General features: G+C 42.9%; 2 protein-coding genes across 9 annotated transcripts in view; one reads left to right on the top strand and one right to left on the bottom strand.

The window, feature by feature from the left end:
• SH3BP5 (SH3 domain binding protein 5) overlaps positions 1-10938 on the top strand; it is an 81807-nt gene extending 70869 nt beyond the window's left edge. The window contains exons 5-9 of one of the 4 annotated variants that reach the window (XM_074195779.1): positions 4404-4534; positions 5900-5942; positions 6728-6947; positions 8313-8711; positions 9400-10938. In XM_074195779.1, the coding sequence (XP_074051880.1) occupies positions 4404-4534; positions 5900-5942; positions 6728-6947; positions 8313-8711; positions 9400-9605 (999 nt within the window). In that variant the 3' untranslated portion in view covers positions 9606-10938. The remainder of the gene's footprint in view (positions 1-4403; positions 4535-5899; positions 5943-6727; positions 6948-8312; positions 8712-9399) is intronic. The other 3 variants (XM_074195780.1, XM_074195782.1, XM_074195783.1) reach the window with 3 other exon arrangements.
• The window catches only part of CAPN7 (calpain 7), a 47764-nt gene continuing 29951 nt past the window's right edge, over positions 1577-19389 (bottom strand). For 3 of the 5 annotated variants that reach the window (XM_074195777.1, XM_074195776.1, XM_074195778.1), the window contains exon 21: positions 1577-19361. In XM_074195777.1, the coding sequence (XP_074051878.1) occupies positions 19217-19361 (145 nt within the window). In that variant the 3' untranslated portion in view covers positions 1577-19216. The remainder of the gene's footprint in view (positions 19362-19389) is intronic. The other 2 variants (XR_012470471.1, XR_012470470.1) reach the window with 2 other exon arrangements.

Genomic DNA, 19389 nt, shown 5'->3' on the forward strand with positions numbered 1-19389 from the left:
ATGTATACAGTGTAAATGACTGATAGTAACCTCAGAAGGCATGAGCAGAGGGAAAAACCGGAAAAATCTTTGCAGAAATGAGAGGATTTGAGCTGTGTTGAAGGGAGCCAAGAAGCTGAGATGAGGAAGGAGGAGAGTATTCTTTCATATTGAGGAGACAAAATTAGTTCTGTTTGCAGATGATAAGCAGGGGACATACATAAAATGAGGATCAGATTAGGGAACTGGCAGGTTTTCATAAGTAAATTTTATGGCAGTCTACATCTTTGGAGTCACACAATTGATTGACAGGTACACAGATTACAAGAACCCACTGTGCTTTTTTACTGACTAGGATTTCAAAGAAGAAAAGCCCAATGCAGTTGTAAAGGCTTTCTTTCCACAAGGCGTCTCTCCTGCATATGTCAAAAATCATAAAAGATTCCTTTAAAGATGTAACATCAGAGGTGGACTTGTTTGACAATCTTCTGATTGTCACAGGAAGGAATACGCAGGAAGGAATAAGACAAGGAGATGTATCCCCAACCACTTCATCACTGTTATGTAGGATTTCCCAAATGGTCCAAATTTGAAACCGAATTCTTCTACAGATGGTGGTGAGGACCTTGCTTCTCTTTACAGATTATGCTCTGTTGAATAAAAGGAGTTATTTCAGAGTCTTCTAACGAATCTTGTTAACCATCCAAGAAAAACCAAGGAGATGAAGAAAGTATTGTCCAAGCTATGATAGATACATAGTTCAAAAGTTAACTCAAAAAGGTGGCACACTGCAGAAGGGAAATGATGGGAAAATTGTGAAAGCCATGAAAAAAGGGGAAAGAACTGTAGGTCTGTTCAACAGGCAAATAACTTGGTCATCAGCTCCATGAGTATCCACAGATATGATAATAAAAGACCTAGAAGACTCCTAGTACATTGAGTGCACTTTGAGGTGGAGCTGTAAAAGGACATGGCCATAGCCTCTGACATAACAAGCACTTAATAAATTCCCATTTGATTGATGAGAGACTGGATAGGGAGGCATGACTGCATTTTGATCTGTGTGGTTGGAGGGAGCCCACACTGAGAACAGACTCAGGGAGTATTGAAGTGCATGAAGATTTATCCAGAAAACCCTAGTCAGTCAGTGGGAAAAAATAAGAAATAGTTAATGGCTTTAGCAAAGTAACCAAACATGAAGTAAATTTACAAATATCTTCAGCTTTTCTGAAAATGACTCACATAATCCAAGAGGGATGCTTGATCTCTATTGGGGGCTGTGGTGGGGGGAAGCCCTGCACTTCTGGAGGTGACCCATTCCATCTCTCTTGGCCAGCTTGAATCAGACTCTTCATATCTGAGAGCATCTTAGCTTCAGAACTGTCTTACAAGTAGTATAGTAGGTGCTTGTTTTCTTGAACACCCCAATAGCTTCTTACTCCAAAGTTTCCTGCTTCCACATGGTAGCCTTCAGATGCTTGAGCACAGCTACAGAATTTTCAGTAAGACTGAATCAGTTGGCCTCTGTTGGGCATTTCAGTGACTGAGAACTTGGTGAGAGTGAATTGCATGATTCCCTCCCTCCCTCCCTCCCCTGAGAGGCAGCTGGCTAGACAGCTGAGCCTGCAATCGGAAAAGACTGGAGGTCAGGATGGACCTCGGATGCTTATTAGCAGTGTGTTGAGCTGGGGAAGTCACCCTGTCTGTCTCAGTGGTCTTAGCTATACAATGGCAATAATACCATCTATCTTAAAAAGATTATTCTAAGGATCAAAATGAGATTTTTGTGAAATGCTTTACACATTATGGGTGTTCCCTTCACTTTCCCCATTGATAGAACAGAATCCTGAGCCAAGAAACGAGCCCCTGCAGCCATGCTGTCCTGACTCTTTGAGAACTAGTTTGAACAGCTTAATTTCAAATGTGATGAGGACCGGGCCATTTCCCCCGAGTATTCAAAACACATTTACACAGACCACAGCCAGATTTTCCAACAGATCTGGGTTGCAGGGTACAACTCCTCCATGAAAACACAGTAGCATATGGCATCAGATGGATGCTTCTGTTTCTCCTAAGCTAGAATATGATAAAACTCTCTGTAAAATTGGCAGCCACGTCAAAGAGACAACAAGCTGTCTCAGGGCCACTGGAAGGAACTGGTAACGTTTAGCCTGGGGACTCAGAGAGGGGGGTATGAGAGCTGGCTGCAGAAAAGGCAGAACTAGGGACAAGAGGTGAATGGTATGGGAAGGCAAACCTGGCTTCAAGGTCAAGAAAATCATTTCAAAAAGTGAACTGTCTTATAGAATTTACTTTCTGGGAAAGAAGGATAGGGCAGCCTAAGTGTTCCCCTCATCTGGATGAATGCTAAATCACTGTCAGAGATGCTGTAGCCTTGGTGCTTGGCTTGAGGCTCCTTCCACATCTAAGCTACTTCTGAGTCTCTGAACAGAGATGGTGCTTGTTGCCAGCTGTCTCATCTTAACAGATGAGTTAAAAATTTGTAAAGACACAAATGGACTCCTGTGTAATTTTGAACTTAGTACAATTTGTGAGGATGGGGATGTGTTGTGGAACACAGGGAGAAGGCTATGGTTTCTCAAAGATAAGTCAGTGTGACTTGCTTTATTGTAAGGGTTTTTGCATAGAATCTGTGGAACATGTTATATAGGAAAACACAATGGACAGTGTGTCCAATGGAGCTGCAGTCAAGAGGAGCCAAGTTCAAATCCTGCCTCAGATATTTAATAGCTGTATGATGTTAGACAGGACACAATCTATGCCTTAGTTTCCTCATTTGTAAAACAGACATTATAGTAGCACCTACTTCTCAGGATTAAGAATCATCATCAGAATATCACTCTGAGAAGTCATCAATGGTTCTTGTGAGAATTAGATATTTGAAAAACATTTGTAAACCTAAGTATATTGATAACAATTTCAACATTTTCCTCTATAATAATATATTTTATTTTGTGTATTTAAAAACATACTGAGAAAGGGGTCCACAAGTCTAACTAGATATTGCCAATAGGGATAAAAAGGTTAAGAATCCCTTTTTTATCTGTTTGCTAACTTGAGAGCCTGGATAAAAAGATTTAGGAGGGAGCTAGGATAAATTTTAAAGAAAACATTTCCTTCAAAATTTTTCTAAGATACATCCAGTCTAAGACAGTTGGGAAAAAGTGAAAGAGGTCAGTTTGAGGTCTCCCAATCATATTATTTCCTGACTCTTAACTGTTGGTTCTTGACTGAAGAAAACTGCCTGTATCAACAGGCTCATCAACTTAGACCCAATGTCAAGGCAGTGAATTGCAAAGACAAAAAGGAAACAGTCTGTCAAGGAACTTATCTCCTTGTAGAAGAGAGTTCACAGCATACGTTATGAGATGTTGCAACAGTCTGAAGTTATTAAAACTTAAATCTACACTGAGATTTTTGGAATACCATCTAAGTATAAGAAAGAATAATGCAAAATGAATAACAATAGCAACTTTTATACAGTGTGTTAAGGCTTGCAGAATGCTTACAAATATCTCATTTTGTCCTTCCGACATCTCTGCCAGTTAGGTGTTGCCCCCTTTAACAGATCAGGAAATGGAGGCAAACAGAGATTAAGTGGTTCACCCAGGGTCACACAGCTTCCCAGACCAGATTTGAACTCAGGTCTTCTTGCTCCAAGGCTCTATTCATTGGGCCACTTAACTGTCTTAGTTTTGGGAAGAAGGATCCTGGAAGCTGGAGGCATAATGATATAATAACAGTTGTGTCTAGATGCCTATGTATACCACTTAGAGGTTTGCAAAGCACTTCTAATATACTACATATGCTACAACAGGTCCAGGTAGTAGATAGTCAATAGGCATTGGGGAAACTGAGGCTCAGAGACAGGATAACTGACTTGAATCTCGTCATTCAAAACCAGATCTTCAATCCAGCATCCCATCCACCCAATCCACAATAAGTTGGTTTCAGACCATGTAGGTTTGTTCACCTCTTCTTATGGGACATCTGGACTGTTCTAGCAACACCTCACCTGGACGGCAGACAAGTCATCCAAGGCAGCTGAGAAAGATGAGCTGCTTGAGAGTGTGTGGAAGGAAGTTGGAAGGAAAAAGAGATTGAAGCATTGAGTTCCAAGATGAAGATTTCCCATGTGCTCTGTTCTAGTCCCCGCCTCACTACCAACCCCACCTATAAAAGGGAATTCCTGCTTTTTAATGCTTTTGTCATGCCCTGAGTCTATTTGGACTAGGGAGTTCGAAGGCTGATAAGGAGGGGGGGGAAAGGGGAAAAATCTTGGGTTTTTTATTTTTTGTAAACTGGATTTTAAAAAATCTGCCCTCTGGTCTGGAAGTAGATTGCTGTGGAAAGCAGCAATCTTAGGGCCCCGGGGACTGAACCTTGTTGTCTGTCATCTGAAGGTCATGGAGGCTGAGCAGACCAAGACAAGAAGCGAGCTGGTCCACAAGGAGACGGCAGCCAAGTACAACGCTGCCATGGGCCGCATGCGACAGCTGGAAAAGAAACTCAAGAGGGCCATCAACAAATCCAAGTAAGTCTGCAGCGGCAGCAGCATGGGACAGTACCACTGGTGGAGCCTATGGCAGGGCCTGGGGAGAGTGGGCAGCCTTCCTGAGTGCCAGTGGGGAGAAAGGCTAGGAATGATGGGGGAGAGGGCAGGCCTGGGGGGCCAGGACGTTGGCCTTCCATCATGAATATGCTTCATCAGGTCATAGAGCTCAAGTCTTCCAGTCCAATCCAAGCTAAGGAGGGAGGGGCTACAGTTAGTGTGATGGCAGCACCTGGAGCTAAGGCCAATGCTCTCTCCTATGATAGTGCTAGGACTTTCTGATGCACGGGGGGTATGAAGTTCATTTTCATTATACACATGCCTCTGGGATGTCCGTTTCTTCTCCACTCTGTCACACTGCTATGGACAGCTCAGATGTCACTTCCTCTCGGGCAGCGAAGAAATTCTCAGGAGTTTATGTTTTTTAATTCAGTCAGCATCTAATGAGGTCTGCACAGAATCCATGGGTTGATTCATGTATCAGGTTTGAGTCATGAGTGAACTTCTCTTGAATCTGGGATGGAAGCCCGTCACTCCAGTGTTTAGGTGAATGTCTGCTCTGACAAAGACAGGATTGTCTTTTGTTACATCCACTTCTCACCTTGAGTTCTACAGTTCTCAGAACAAAACAAGAGAAGAACATGAAGGATGGCCAGTTTTCAAGACAAGGAAACACCTTGAATAATACATTTTTTTTGGTGGCTAATGCTCCCATAGTCCTGTTTGCCTCTTCTGATCAGGAATCCAGCTGAGGCAGATGATGGTGTACCCTGGCCTCTCTAAATTCAGTTACCTAGAAAGATCTGAACAGTGGTTGAGGCTATTCAACAGGATATCTGATGACTCTGTCCCCAGAAGAAACACTGAAAATTCTACAAATAACTTCCTTTCCAAGACCTTGCATTGTTTTGGGTGGTCATAGCTCCAAAGTCCTCAGCTGCTTTCATAAGGGGAAGGCGATGGAAGGGCTACATGTCTCACCACATGACCCTCCCACCCCATCTTTGCCCTAGTTAAACCCTACATGAAATTTTCTCAATTCTGGCACTTTCTTTGCTATGGCTCAGGTTTGGTTTGAAAAAGTGTCCCCAGCCAGGAAAGTGAACTTGAATGTCCTGCGCTCTGCAGGTAACAAAGGCCTTGGATGCCGGGCACATTTAGCACTGGCTGTTAGGGGGCCAAGGAAGGTGTTCTGGTTTCATGCCTTGGACCCAAAGGCTGCCTCTAACATTTCCAGCATCTTCAGAGTCTTAGAAATAACTTCCTATATAGTATCCAGGATTCATAAAAGGCCTGGCAAACAGCTCATGGTAATAACTTTCCCTTGTCTTCCCTCTCATTCTGCAGACCTTATTATGAACTCAAGGCAAAGTACTACGTACAGCTCGAGGTATGTGTGGTGTGCCATCCTCTCTCTGTTGCTGAGATTCCTCTATATTGCAAGCTTTTGTTGGGTCCACTGGGCCCGTTTCAGAGACTAACTTGGCTGCCCTCCTTGAGGGAGGGTGATGATGGAAGTGTGCTTCAGGGCTTCCTTTGCTCTGATTCACTTTTCTAGTTTTTAACTTGTACATTGTCAGCCCCTCTCAAGAGGCATGGGGAGGGCAAGGACGGGTTCTGAGTGATAACATCTAATGAATAAAACAGCTGGATGATAGCTCATTCCCTAGTTAATACATTCAGCAAACATTTATAGAGTAAAGGCACCGAGAATAATGTAAAGCAGCCTCTGACCCTGAGTAACAGGTTCTACCGGCAGGGGTGGGGGAGGCAACATGTACACAAACATAAAACACTGGATGGGATAGATACTGAGGGGTGGGATGTGGAGGAAATAGAGAAAGGGTTCTTGCAAAAAGAATCCTGGAAGAGACTGGGACAGACAGGAATGGGGAAAGGTCTCGGATCTCCATTTGTAAAGCTTGTTAACAACTCTCCAGGTGATGGGTAGGAAAGTTCTTTGGGTTTCCCAAAGGAAAAGGTCTTTGTTACAAAGCCAGGCTCCAGTACACTGTAAACTCCAGGAAGGGCAGGGGTTTTTGGTGATTGACTTTCTGGTCCCAAACACTCTGCTTCATCTGCCAAGAGGCACTTTATTGATGCAAATTCTCATTGGGTTGGATTGGTGGCAGTCCTTTGTTTCAGTGAGCATTCTCCCCTCATTCTGTTTATCAGCAATTGAAGAAGATTGTGGATGATCTGCAGGCCAAACTGTCTCTGGCCAAAGGAGAGTACAAGACAGCCCTGAAAAACCTGGAGATGATTTCTGATGAGATCCATGAGAGGAGACGTTCCAGTGCTATGGGTCCTCGGGGCTGCGGGGTAGGAGCTGAGGGCAACAGTGTGTCTGCGGAGGAGCTCTCCAGAAACAAGCCAGAATTCGACTCAGCTTCAGGTGAGGGGGCATAGCAGAGGGTGAATAGGGTAAAGTTGGATCTTGTGGGGAAAGGGGAGTTGCCAGACCACTCGTCCTATGGAGAATAAGGTCTTCTTGCTAATAAGTTCTTCCATTGGACCTCTCTCCCTAAGAGTCCTTCCACTCCTTCCTTTGGGAGCTCCATCTATTAGATGTCTACTGTGGGCTGGCTTTCCTTTCATGCCCCGAGTCATTATAAAGGTCACCAGTACCATCCTATTCGTTTCTTTGTAGTGCAAGGAATCTCAACCCTTTTAGTGGCCAATAATATTTAAACTAAAAAATAAAAGGGAGTTAGAGGAAACAAATCAGATTGAAATCGTTATTAAAACATATTTTTAGAAGTTCAGACTCCATAGTTAATTCATAAACCTCTTGGTTTGACTCCTCCCAGTATCTACAGCCACCTAGAACCCCAGAAATCTGTGACAGGACACCTTAGTTATTACCTTAGTCTCTCTTCCCAAATTTCTTGTTCTTTGTTAGGCCTTTACCTTCTCAGCTAATGACAACCAATCCTCTTCCATAGTGAGGGTTAAATGAAGTTATGCTGAAATGAAGTTCATGCTGAAAAATAAGGGAAAAGGTGGTAGGGGAGAGGGGAGAAAGGATCTAAACAATTACTTGTTGCCAAGGGTTTAATTCTTCAGTCACCTTTAGTACAGAGATTGAGGTTGATCAGAAACGATTACATCTGGGAGGGACCACTGCCTAGGAGCTGCTAGTCCACGCTCTTCCCTATTCACTAAGACTAGTGGGGCAGAGAAGCTGTGGCAGAGGGAAGCTCTAACCCGTCTCTCCTTCCCCTTGGGCCCTCTTGGAGACAGTCACCCTGGCATCAGGTCACAGGAGCTGGGAGAAGGGGAAGGAGTCCCAGACCTAAGATGGGGCTTCTGGGCCTGGATTTGTCCTTAAAGAGAGAGTGAACTACCCATGCTAGGTGAGAATAGTGTGGAAGAGAAGAAAAGGTCTAGCCCCTATCTGCACTGAGGCCAATGGCCCTGGAGAAGCTGTCTTATGGACCCCCTGCAAAGAATGCAATTCTGACTTTTTTAGTTATTCCCTTGATCCTTGGAATTGTAGCAGGATTTCTTCTCCTCAGCACCCAGATATGGCTCAGGCGACTGCCATTGTTAACCTGAGATTTCTGTGCAAGGGGTTCAATGATGACTTGAAAAGCATTTTGCACCCCCTATGATTTAAATCACCAGAATGATTCTCATCTATTGATTAGGTTTTTCATTAAGAACAATTCCCATCATGTGTGGGCCTCGTCTCCCTGGCTTTCATTTCTCTTCCAAGAAAGAGAAAGGAATAGCCCTATCCTTCTGTTGTCACCCACAGGGGGCGAGGGGCTGCACGCCCAGCCTCAAGGGGCATTAGCTCCTGTAAACCTGTCTGCCTGCCCCCCAGAGCGGACTCTAAGAGACGGCTTGTCGTTTGGCAAACCCAGCGCGACTTGTGTTCTCTCCAACGCTGCAGTGGCCTCGGAGGCATTTGAAGACGACAACTGCAGCAGCTTTGTGTCAGAAGATGATTCCGAAACCCAGTCTGTGTCCAGCTTCAGTTCGGGGCCAACCAGTCCTTATGAGCTTCCCAGCCCCTTCTCTCTTGTCATGAGGCCCGGCAGCCTTGATCTGCCCAGCCCCATGTCTCTCTCAGAGTTCGGGATCATGTTTCCTGTGCTGGGTCCTCGGAGTGAATGCAGTGGGGCTTCATCCCCTGAATGCGAAGTGGAAAGAGGTAAGGAAGGGGGCAGAGCCTTTTTCTCTTCCCATCCTCTACTGACCAGCCTGCAGCCCTCAGAGTCACTGGTGGATCAAGTCCCTTCCCACGTTCCCAGGGCTCAAGTGGGGGGACTTATTCTTTGCAAATATTGTTTTGCTGTTTGCCTCCTAATGCTAGCTGACAGCTAGCTGGTGGCCCAAAGAATATGAAATTTAAGAGTCAGATCTGAATTCAAATTCAGCCTCAAACATTAAGTTGTGACATCAGGCAAGTCACTTAAATGAGAATTATGACAGCCCCCCTCCCCTCACTTTCTGTCATGAGGATCCAATGAGATATTTGTAAAGTGCTCGCCAGGGTCTGGCTAGTGCTGGTAGGGGCCTCCTTGCCCTTGGCCAGGTGGAGTCGGATGGAGATAATCTACCTTGAAGCTGGGAAGATTTGGATTTAGGTCACACCTGTGTCCTAGGCAATCAGAGCAGAGGGAGATAAAAACACAAGTGTAGGGTTGGTCTGGGCCAGGGTGGCAAACAGAGACCATCAAGTTGCTGTTGGGTGGCTTTCTCGGCTCGATCTCATTCAGCCCCTCGTATGAGCCCAGCCCATCTCTAAGGTCACAGGGTTAAGAGGGCAGATTGCCGTGACGTGACCAGACCAGCAGCAGATTTCTGTCCCTGAATCTTGTTTCTCTGTGTTTCTAAAGGGGACAGGGCAGAAGGAGCTGAGAACAAGATGAGCGACAAAGCCAACAACAACACCAGAAATGTTGGTACCAGCAGCAGTGCCAATGGCAGCGGCTCTTCCCCTGCAGCCAGGAGCCTCGACAATGAGATCAAGCAGCTCTCCCTTCAGTATCCAAAGGGAAAAGATGGAATTCTCAGTGACAGAAAAGTGGTACAGATTGGCTGAAGGATCTAAGGAGGCCAGTGCCCAAAGATCTGAATATTTATGTGTGAAACTCTAAACATACGGACAGAGTGTCGTGCCAATATTTCTTTACTATATGCCAAATCTTAAGCATTTACTCTGAACTGCACTAAGGAAGTTTGTGACCCCAGAGGGCTGGATTCAGCTCTGGTTTTCTGCCCAGCACAATGTCTTGGGTGAGCAGGCATTGATTGGGGAGTGGAGAAGGTATGAGCTGGACAGGCTCCCCTTACTCCAACATTTACTTGTAAAATACGTTTCCTCCCCAATATTCTTGTTAGGAGCAATAACAACTTCCCAGAATACAATGTCACACAAGAGAAGGGCTGAGAAACCAAGCTCAATCTTGATGATTTGGGCATTGTGCTCCTCTCTTCCTGTAAGCATTTTGTTTTGAAAGATGGAATTTATGCTCCCTAGTAATCTGGGGCTGGTGGTCTCCTAAATGAGATGAATTGAAAATAGTCATTAAAATATCCATTACTTTAAAAAAATCCATCAAACAAAAAAAAACACCTATTAAAATGTGACCCTCCAAAAAAGCCATTCTCTCTGGGTCACAAAGGCAAGCCTCAGACTTACTAAAAATCATCTTCTCCACAGAGGTGACCTGTTCAAAAAGGTAAATGGTGCTCATATCATGGGGCACCCACTTAGAAGCTTTTTCAACAGCTTCTAGTAAGATTCCTGGAGATCAGCACTTTGTGGGTTGGGGGAGACTCTGGGGGTTCAAGGGCATACCCAAGTCCCTGCAACTTACTGTACAAGGGTATTCCTGGCAGCATAGTGTAGACCTTGTACTGCCAGCCAAGGGGGTGGTGGGGGGAGGGGGGAAGATCCACAATTTGTTTTTCATGAGTTGCATGTGTCAGAGCAGTTGGCCTTCATGGTATCTAGACTAACAAAAGTGTTCATTTATCTGTGGGTTGCAACTTTTTCCTACTCTTTTAAAAAAATTATTTAAGGATTATGCTCTTCAGCATATAAATATACAGACATTGTTCCTTCCAAGCTAGAAAAAGGGAGTTAGGCATGTCTTGGCAAAGGCTATCCCATAGAAGCAGTGAGGCCTTGTAGTTATGCTCATAGATGTAAGCATAGGATTATTTTTCTTTAAAGTTTTGGTGGTCTGAAGTCAATAAAGCACTGTAGCTGTCCCTCTTTGCTTAGTTTGGGGGGTGGGGGGGGAGAAAAACCCATCACACACAGACCACCCACACAAACTATTTCATTGTGATGAGGTTTTTTTTTTTTGGATGTTGTTCCTGCCCTAGCTCGAATATCTAGTCATGTTTGTAAACTTCACACTGGTAAACCTTCAATTTTTCCTATTTTTTATGGACTGATACGGTATCCTGATTTCAAAGTTATTTTGTACTTGTCTTAATACCTTAAATGTAATAAAAACAATCTCAAGACAGTGGCTAAGCCTCTTTCATGAGGCACATTCTCCCTTCCCTTCCCTCTTTATGTCACAAGAGATGCTGACCACAGCCTAGGGTGCTCCCAATACCCCTCTGAACCCTCTTATTATAGAGAAAGCAGTTAAGAAAAGACACCAACTAGATTTTGTGTCCAAACTTCTATTCTCCGGGATCATCTAATCCAGGATCATCACCTGGTGGTCTGACTTGCCCAAAGAATCAACATTAAGATAAATAATCTGCAAGAGTACAGATGTCCCTTATTCTTATGCTTCCTTCAAACTGGAATCCCAAAGCAGTGATGCTCTGTTCTCATGTCCCCCATCAACTGGGGGAATTTTTTTTTAATCCTTCTAATTGTCTGGCAATCAAAACAAGGGGTTTATGTATGAAATTCATGTGGCTCTCTCCATTTTTACAATCAGAAAGTGTAGTGAAGCCGAGTCATTTGTGCATTGATCACAAAATGACAAGTTACAGAGAAATAACTCTCAGGATGGAATTGCTGGATGAAAGCATGCCTCAGAGATGAACAAAATGCAGCACTTTTTGGAGTGGGGAGAAACCTAAAGCTCACCTTCACTTTATGCAGTGAGGAACCTGAGGTGCAGAGTAGTAGTCCACATTGGTGAAACATAACTCAGTCTCCTCCCTGGTAAAAGGAAACTTTAAAGTTCATCTTTAAAAAGCTGCTGTTAGATACAAAACACCTATAGTTCACATTTCAACATGAGGGAAATAAATCCCTTCAATCTATTTTGTAAAATGAGGGCCTCTACAGATCTCAAGCCTAGACTCCTCAGGGTTGGGTCCCGCTGGGCCTCAAAACCAAGTGTTAGAGCTACACAGAAACATCAAAGACCCTGTTCAAATATCCAGGGCAGCGTTACTCTTAGGAACTCCTGCACCATTGCTCCTGCCCCAGGATGGTCCTGCCTTCCTCCTCCTCCTCCTCCTCCTCCTCCTCTGGCTGGGCTGAACCATATCACCCAGAGACCTGACCTCACTCACTTCCTTGATGGGTTGTCCTCAGCTCCCAGCCTCAGCATCTATAAAAACGGGGATCTACCTCCATTTTAGCTATCATCAATTTTGCTGGGTTATGAGGACCAGATGATAGAACACCAAGTTCTTCGCCAATTTTCAAGTGTTACAAAACACTAGTTATTTTAGTACTTTATTCCTCTCATTCCCCAAAGAATTTACTTTTAAAAACTTAGCTTCCTCCTCAAGCCTTCCCCATGTCCCCCTCAGCAGTACATCTGGCTTATTTTACTAAAAAACCTGAAGTCATCAGAAGTTAACTCCTCTAGAAACTACTCTTGCTTGATTCCAGTGCCTATCTTCTCCATCAAAGACCTTTTCTCTCTCCTTCCTTTGCTACCACCTTCACTAGTACTGGTAATCCCTCAAACTTTCACCCTGTTTTCTCAATCCCTCATTTCTCCCTCTGTCATTCTCACTTTCCAGCCTGGCTTGCTGACCTCATTACTCGACTGAAACTGCTCTTTCCAAGGTAGCCATGGCAGGATTTTCTAAGTCCCCATCTCTCTTGGTCCTTCCCTGTAGCATTCCTCAAGTATTTATCCTAGACTCTCTTCTCTTCTCCCTCAATAACCTCACCAGATCCCATGTAGGTGGCTTTCAAGCCCTGTATCTCACCCTTAGCTTCAGTCTTGAATCATCACATACCTATGAAACATCTTCAAACTGAGGTCCCAAAGACACCTTAGATTCACTAAGTCCCAAACTAAACTCATTCTCTTTCTATAAATTTGCCTACTTTCTGCCAGTCACCACCATTCCCAGCCTCCCAGCTTAGCATTACCCTGGACTTGATCTCTTCCTTACCTGACAGCTTGCCACTGCTGTCTTCACAATGCTCATTTGTGGTACAGATTCCTACTGGCCTCCCTGCCTCATCTCTCCCTCCTCAGGTCCATCTTACACAGTGGTTTTTTTCACTGATATTCCCCATTCTCCCAACTCTGGTGGCTTCCTATTGTTCCTGGGATCAAACCATTTTTGCAGTGTCATCATCCATTCCATCTCTTGCTCTGCAATTCCATCTAGCCCAACTGCCCTCTCTCCATTCCTCATACTTGAACACTCCCATATCCCTGTCTTCACACCAGCTGCCCCCCATGCTTGGGATACTCTCCTTTCTTACCCATGACTCAAACCCAAGTTTTCCTAGTCTCTTCTGCTAGTGCCCTCTTTTCCAAACTCCCTTGTACGTACTCTTTTTAGACTTATTCTATAGAAAGTTAAACATAATTACTTGTCTCTCATTAGAAGGCAAGCTCCTTGAGAAAGGATGGATTCATTTTTGTCTTTAACAAAGCTGCTAGTTAGCACACTAGATAGGGAACTAACATTAGAATTAGGAAGACTCATTTTCAGGCATTCAAACTGGCCTCAAGACACTCTACACTGAATAGCTGGTGCACCCTGGACAAGTCATTTAACCTGTTCACCTCAGTATCCCCATCTGAAAAATAAGCTGGAGAAGGAAATGGCAAATATTCCAGTAGGTTTGCCAAGAAAACACCAGTCACAAAGAGTGGGGCACAACTGGAATAACTCATCAATAAGTGCTTAATGCTGGGTGACCAGCAAGATCATTTTCAGCTGGAGGGACCTAGCTTTGAAACCCCATATGATGTGACCTGGGGTAATCTTTGTTGAGGGGAGTGGGCCAATATTGAGCCTAAACAAAGCGAGGGTTGGTCTGATCAGGGTTGAGGTGTGAAGCAGTGGGTAGCAGTCCATTCCAGGCTATGGGTCAAAATCAGTCAAGTAAGGGATAAAGAAATAGGTCTGTGGTCAGTTGTTGACCCTCACTCTTTGGTCATAAGTGATTCAGTGTGTTCATTCCTCTCCACTTCTTGTGAGCCCTGGGGCCAATAGGCTCACAAGGAACACAGCCATGTAAGCTCTCAAGGGTACACGTGAAACCCTGCTCCATTCACCCATCCTCTGCTCTACATAAACACTATTTTGTAAAGCTAGTGCTCATTGTAATTGAGTCTTAGAGGAAACAATAGGTCTTTAAGGGAAAATTATAAATTACCTTTCTGTACCCCCCCCCAAAAGAGGATATGGAAAGTTCAGACTGGAATAGTGACACAGGCACCAAAGTCTAAGACTGGAGATCTCTTCACATCACTTAATCCAACCTCCTTATTTCACAGTTGTATAAACTGAGACCCAGGAAAGACACTGTTGTGAGGCACCCAGGTTGGGGCTCAAAGATGGGTCTTGTGACTTATCAGTGAGCATAAGCTCCATAAACCATCTAAAAAGTGTGGTGAATGAGGTGGCTAGGTGGCTAGTAGATAAAGCACTGGCCTTGGAGTCAGGAGTACCTGGGTTCAAATGCAGTCTCAGATACTTCATAATTACCTAGCTGTGTGGCCTTGGGCAAGCTACTTAACCCTGTTTGCCTTGCAAAAACCTAAAAAAAAAAAGTGGTAAATCCAATGACTGCTTCAATGCCTTAATCTTAGTAGTTGAAAGGACCATGGGGAAAAGTGAGAGCACTTGAATGAAGGAAAATGTATTTATATATGAGTTTGATTATTTTAGGTTTTTTTTTTTGCAAGGCAAATGGCGTTAAGTGGCTTGCCCAAGGCCACACAGCTAGGTAATTATGAAGTGTCTGAGACAGGATTTGAACCCAGGTACTCAAGAGTTTGATTTTTGAAAGAGAATTATTGGGTGAGGTCATTCATAGTGATGAGCTGGGAGATACTTTTTTAATAAAGAGGTGAATCCTAGCTATGGAGAAACAAGGCACAGAAACACCACCACATTCATGGGAGGTCCCTTACTTACCATCCAACATAGTCAAGAACCACAAAATAAGTCCAGTCCAGAAAGTCCTTGAACTTGCTCAGAGAAGAAACTTCCAGGCACTTGCTTGGAGACCATTGACTCTCAGTTCACATATATTTATTACAAGCCTGGCGACCCACTTTCCATGTTCCCAGCAAATCAGGAGTAGCTAGGAGGAAGTGCCAGAGCTGGCCCACTGACAATTCCAAGGTCATCAGCTGATGGTGAGCAAAGTGACAAGCAACATCACAGGAGTCAAGGGCAACGGTGGGGGGGGAGGGGGAGGGGGGACAAAAGGCCCTAGTCTCATCACCCCAACAAGTGTTTGAATCAGGGACACAGTTCCCTGATTTGTGTTCATAATGATAACCTTGGAGTTAACCAGAAAAGATGAAAAGTTTAAGACAGCAGAGTGGAGGAAATCCATCTTGGAAATATTTTCTTTTAAAATTGGATTTTAAAAAGTGTGTGGTGCTTCCTAGGGGTTAAAGCCTTCTGTCACAGGAGAAGAATGGATGAAGACCCTGGCAAGGTAAGGGACTCGTCTGCAGTCACTCCAGGGAGGAGAAAATTCTTCTATGAAACGACCTCCCGCCTCCAAGGTGCAGATAACCACACCAGCTGGCTAAGAGAGCACCAGTTAGGAGGGAAACAGAAAAAAAAGAGATAAAAAAAAGGAAGGACAAACAAAGATTAGTACAATCATTAGCATGATGACCACAGATTGGGGGAACTGGATGTGGCCCAGGGACACTTAGGCAGGGTAGCAGATTGTGAGCCTAGAGGTTTTCTATGGCATATTTACATGCTTGAATGACAATTCTGAACCTGACCTCTTGGGCTGTCTGGAATGGAAGCCTTCTGGTTGCCTTTCTCAGAATGTGATTTTTAAATGCATAACATAAAATACAGAGGATTGTACAGGCAGTGAAATACAGTTATCAAATCTAAAAAAATATTCAAGGAGCCTGGGTGAAGTCTTTTCAGATACTGCTAGCTCTCAGAGCACTCACTACCTTGGGTTTTGTACATACTCACACCCTAAGAGATCATCAGTTCCTGGAGGGCAGAGGCTGCTTTATTTTTTGTCTCTTGCGTTCCTAGCACACAGGGTGGCACATACCAACAACTTGAAATAAAGGCAGGAGAGGGTGAAGATATAGGTGATCCACCTTGTCAAACTTAAGGGATTTACATTTTGACAGGTCCAAGCACTGCTGTCTGGGACTCACAGAGGAGCTGGCCTGAATGGTCCTGGGGTCTTTGTCAGCTCTAAAGCTTTGCTTCTGTGAGCTGAGATTCTGGGGGGGGGGGAGGGGAGGATCCTCATTTCATAAGTAGAGAGACAATTCCAGAAGCTATTACATCACACAGGCAGGATTAAATCACTGTACTTAATTTACAAGTATTACAAATGTTCTTAGAGAATAGTATGTTAGGGAACAACTTGTTGGTTAAGTGATCAAGAATCATTACAAACAGGGAACAAAGAGATCAGGCCCCACTGGGTACAGTAAAGTCTATGGCTCATGAAAGGAGAGAACTCTGCATGGGAGGCCATGGACCAATCCTGCCCTCATTATGGCAATTTCACAGAATCCCAAAACACCAGGGTTGGAAGTCAATATTTGATTACCTTATTCAACCCTATAATTTTACAGATGAGAAAATGATGCCAGAGAAGTGGCATCAAGTGACTTGCCCAGGTCATACAGCAAGTTAATTAGAACTCAGATCAACTTTCAGTCCAATTTCTTTTTCCAATGACAGGCAGTACTGATTAAGGACATTACCCCATGCTAAGTTTCTCCTTGTTAGAGTAACTAATAAAGAAGTCCAACTCTAGCTTGGGAGATCACTCACTGAATAACACTATAACCAAAAGGAGTTGTTTCATCGACTTGTTTCTTGCCTTCTACAATAAGTCACACCAGTTGGGTTGGATACTATCTCCAAGGTCACAACCAATCTTTTTCTTCTTACTCTTGGGCAGAGTTAACAAAGCAAGTTTAATACATTTGAATGTACTACACAAATTAGATTTAAAAAAAAAAACCCATCCTTGATGATGGAACAAAGGAGTGTGTTTCAAATAAATAATCTTGTGCTAGGACACTATTCTATAAAGGCTGATGCTTTGATCAGATCATTATAGTCAAATTTCAACTACAACATTCTCTAATCCCCATCCAAAAAATAGCTTCAGCAGTTTAACATTGCCTATAGTTGGTTGTGTGGTGTCATCTCTTTTTCTCTAAGGCCCAACAACTATGGTTTTTCCAGTAGCAATGTATGACTGAGAACTGGACTATGAGGAAAGCTTGGCAGCTTGACATCGATACTTTCAAATTGTGGTGCTAGAGAAGACTTTAAACTGTGATCACTGAAAAACCCAACAGAAGTGACACTATATAGCTCTGACAATCTGAACTTTTGAGGGCATACAGCAGTCTTGAAAGGATCTGAAACATAACAGATCCAATATGAAATGAGAATTGAGGGTCAGAATGCAACAGGTTCAATGTTGCTTTTTAAATAACACTAAGTAAGCTCTCTCACACAGTGTAACCTGGCTTGTTACTATTTCAAAGTGCTTGCTGAAATGAAGAGACTCAAAAATCCAGATAAATTGCTGACCAAATGGGTAGAGGAAGAAGTTCCTTCCTCCTGATCCAACTCAGATTGGGTAGCAAATTAACGTGCATACTTTAGGTTATGTATACCAACCAAATCCAAATTCCCCCATGGATGGACTAACCAAGTCTGTCCATCAGTACCAAGGGATGGCACTCTTCTCAGCATATGGCAATTACAGAATGGAGTCATTTCACCTTGCACTCCTGAATCTTGGCTTTATCTAGATTCCTAATCTAATCTTGGTATTCTGCCTCACCTCGAATGAAGTCAGTGCTAGAACTCTCACATACAAATAGTTGAGAGGTACAGAGAATTTGCCACTGAAATATAAAAACAAAAAAAAAACTATAAAAGGATGAAAAGAGACACAAAGAAAGGAGACACATAATAGAGTCAGGATGGCAGTCACTTCATTTTGAGAAAGACAAGTAAAAGATGAGCCAAAGAAATAAATGATTATGGAAAAAAGATGCATAAAAATCATAAAACAGACAGTTTAGACTTTAATGAATGAAAAAGATGTATAGACATAACATCTTATGTATACACATATACGTGTTTGTGTGTGTGTGTGTGTGTGTGTGTGTGTGTGTGTGTGTATAAATGGAAAATTTTATATACAATAAGAAGACAGGGGAATAAGGTCAGGATGTGGTTGGCTCAGTGGAGCAGCCAGGTTTTCAGACACAAGAGCATGAGGTCTGCAAAGCCTTCTGGACCTTCAAACACAGAACAAGGTCATACCAAAACTCTTTCATTATTCTACTAAAAAGAACACCCTCTATTTCCCAGATACAAGTCCATTCACAGAAAAAAATCTGTACTCCTAAGATCTAGAACAGGAGTTTTAAGATATCATTTAAAAGCATCATAGTTCATTCAAATGTGACCCAGGAGACTGACTCTTGCAGTAGAGTTAACAAGAAAGTGGATGCAAGAACCATTTTATTTTTATACTCAGTGTCTCAAGGTTTAAGCTAAACTCTGCAGTTATTCTGAGAGCTGTGATCTTTCACTAAAATAAAAAGCCATATTAATACTCAATTAAAATGTTCTTACTAGTAAGGTAGAGAAAATCTAACTGAATGTCAAATTTTCAAATTCTTTAAAATCTACCAATCTTTTCCAAGTGACACTTGAGTAAATACCTGGGAATTTAAAAAATGAAAGTAGTCACTGCAAAATTCATTCTTCCTTAATCAAAATAAACATGAATTTTTATTTAGGCTCTCAATTGTATTTTTTTCAAAGTGCTGTTTTCCAGAGACAAAAAACTAAGCATAAAAGTGAGTAGAAAAGAGTATAAAAAATTAAATTGTTAATATCTTCACTGACTCAGAGGATTAAGTTGCAAAAGGCAAAGTATTCCGATTTTCCTATCTACATGATTTCATATGAGATATGTCCCTAAATTAAAGAATTGCACTGTTTGGCATTTTCATACTGTTTACCAACATCTCTTAAAGCTTCCAAAGTAATTTGATTCAGTGACAAAACCTTCAGAATCTTAAATAAAGTAAATAATTACAAGTCTAAAGGTGGAGACGTGATTCATTTTAGTAAATAGTAGCCCAAGACACATAGTCTGACATGTACAAGTTCATCTGTAAACTTACATTCTTGTAGGAATAGAACAGTTCATATTTGGTGGATGCCATTGAGTCAAGTCTAGTATTTACTGAAGTGATTTCTCATTCACTGAAGTTGTGTTACCTTGACAGGAATAACACTATTGAAGTCTAAGAAAAAGGGACCTTCTTGTTTAGGCAAAAAGGTACTTGGGATGATATTATAGATTCCAGCAGGGACATTTTCCACTTCAAGATAACAAAATCCACATCTGTAACAAAAGAAATGACAAAGTTTCA

This window comes from Macrotis lagotis, chromosome 7 (genome assembly GCF_037893015.1).
Source record: "Macrotis lagotis isolate mMagLag1 chromosome 7, bilby.v1.9.chrom.fasta, whole genome shotgun sequence".
Lineage (NCBI taxonomy): Eukaryota > Metazoa > Chordata > Mammalia > Peramelemorphia > Peramelidae > Macrotis > Macrotis lagotis.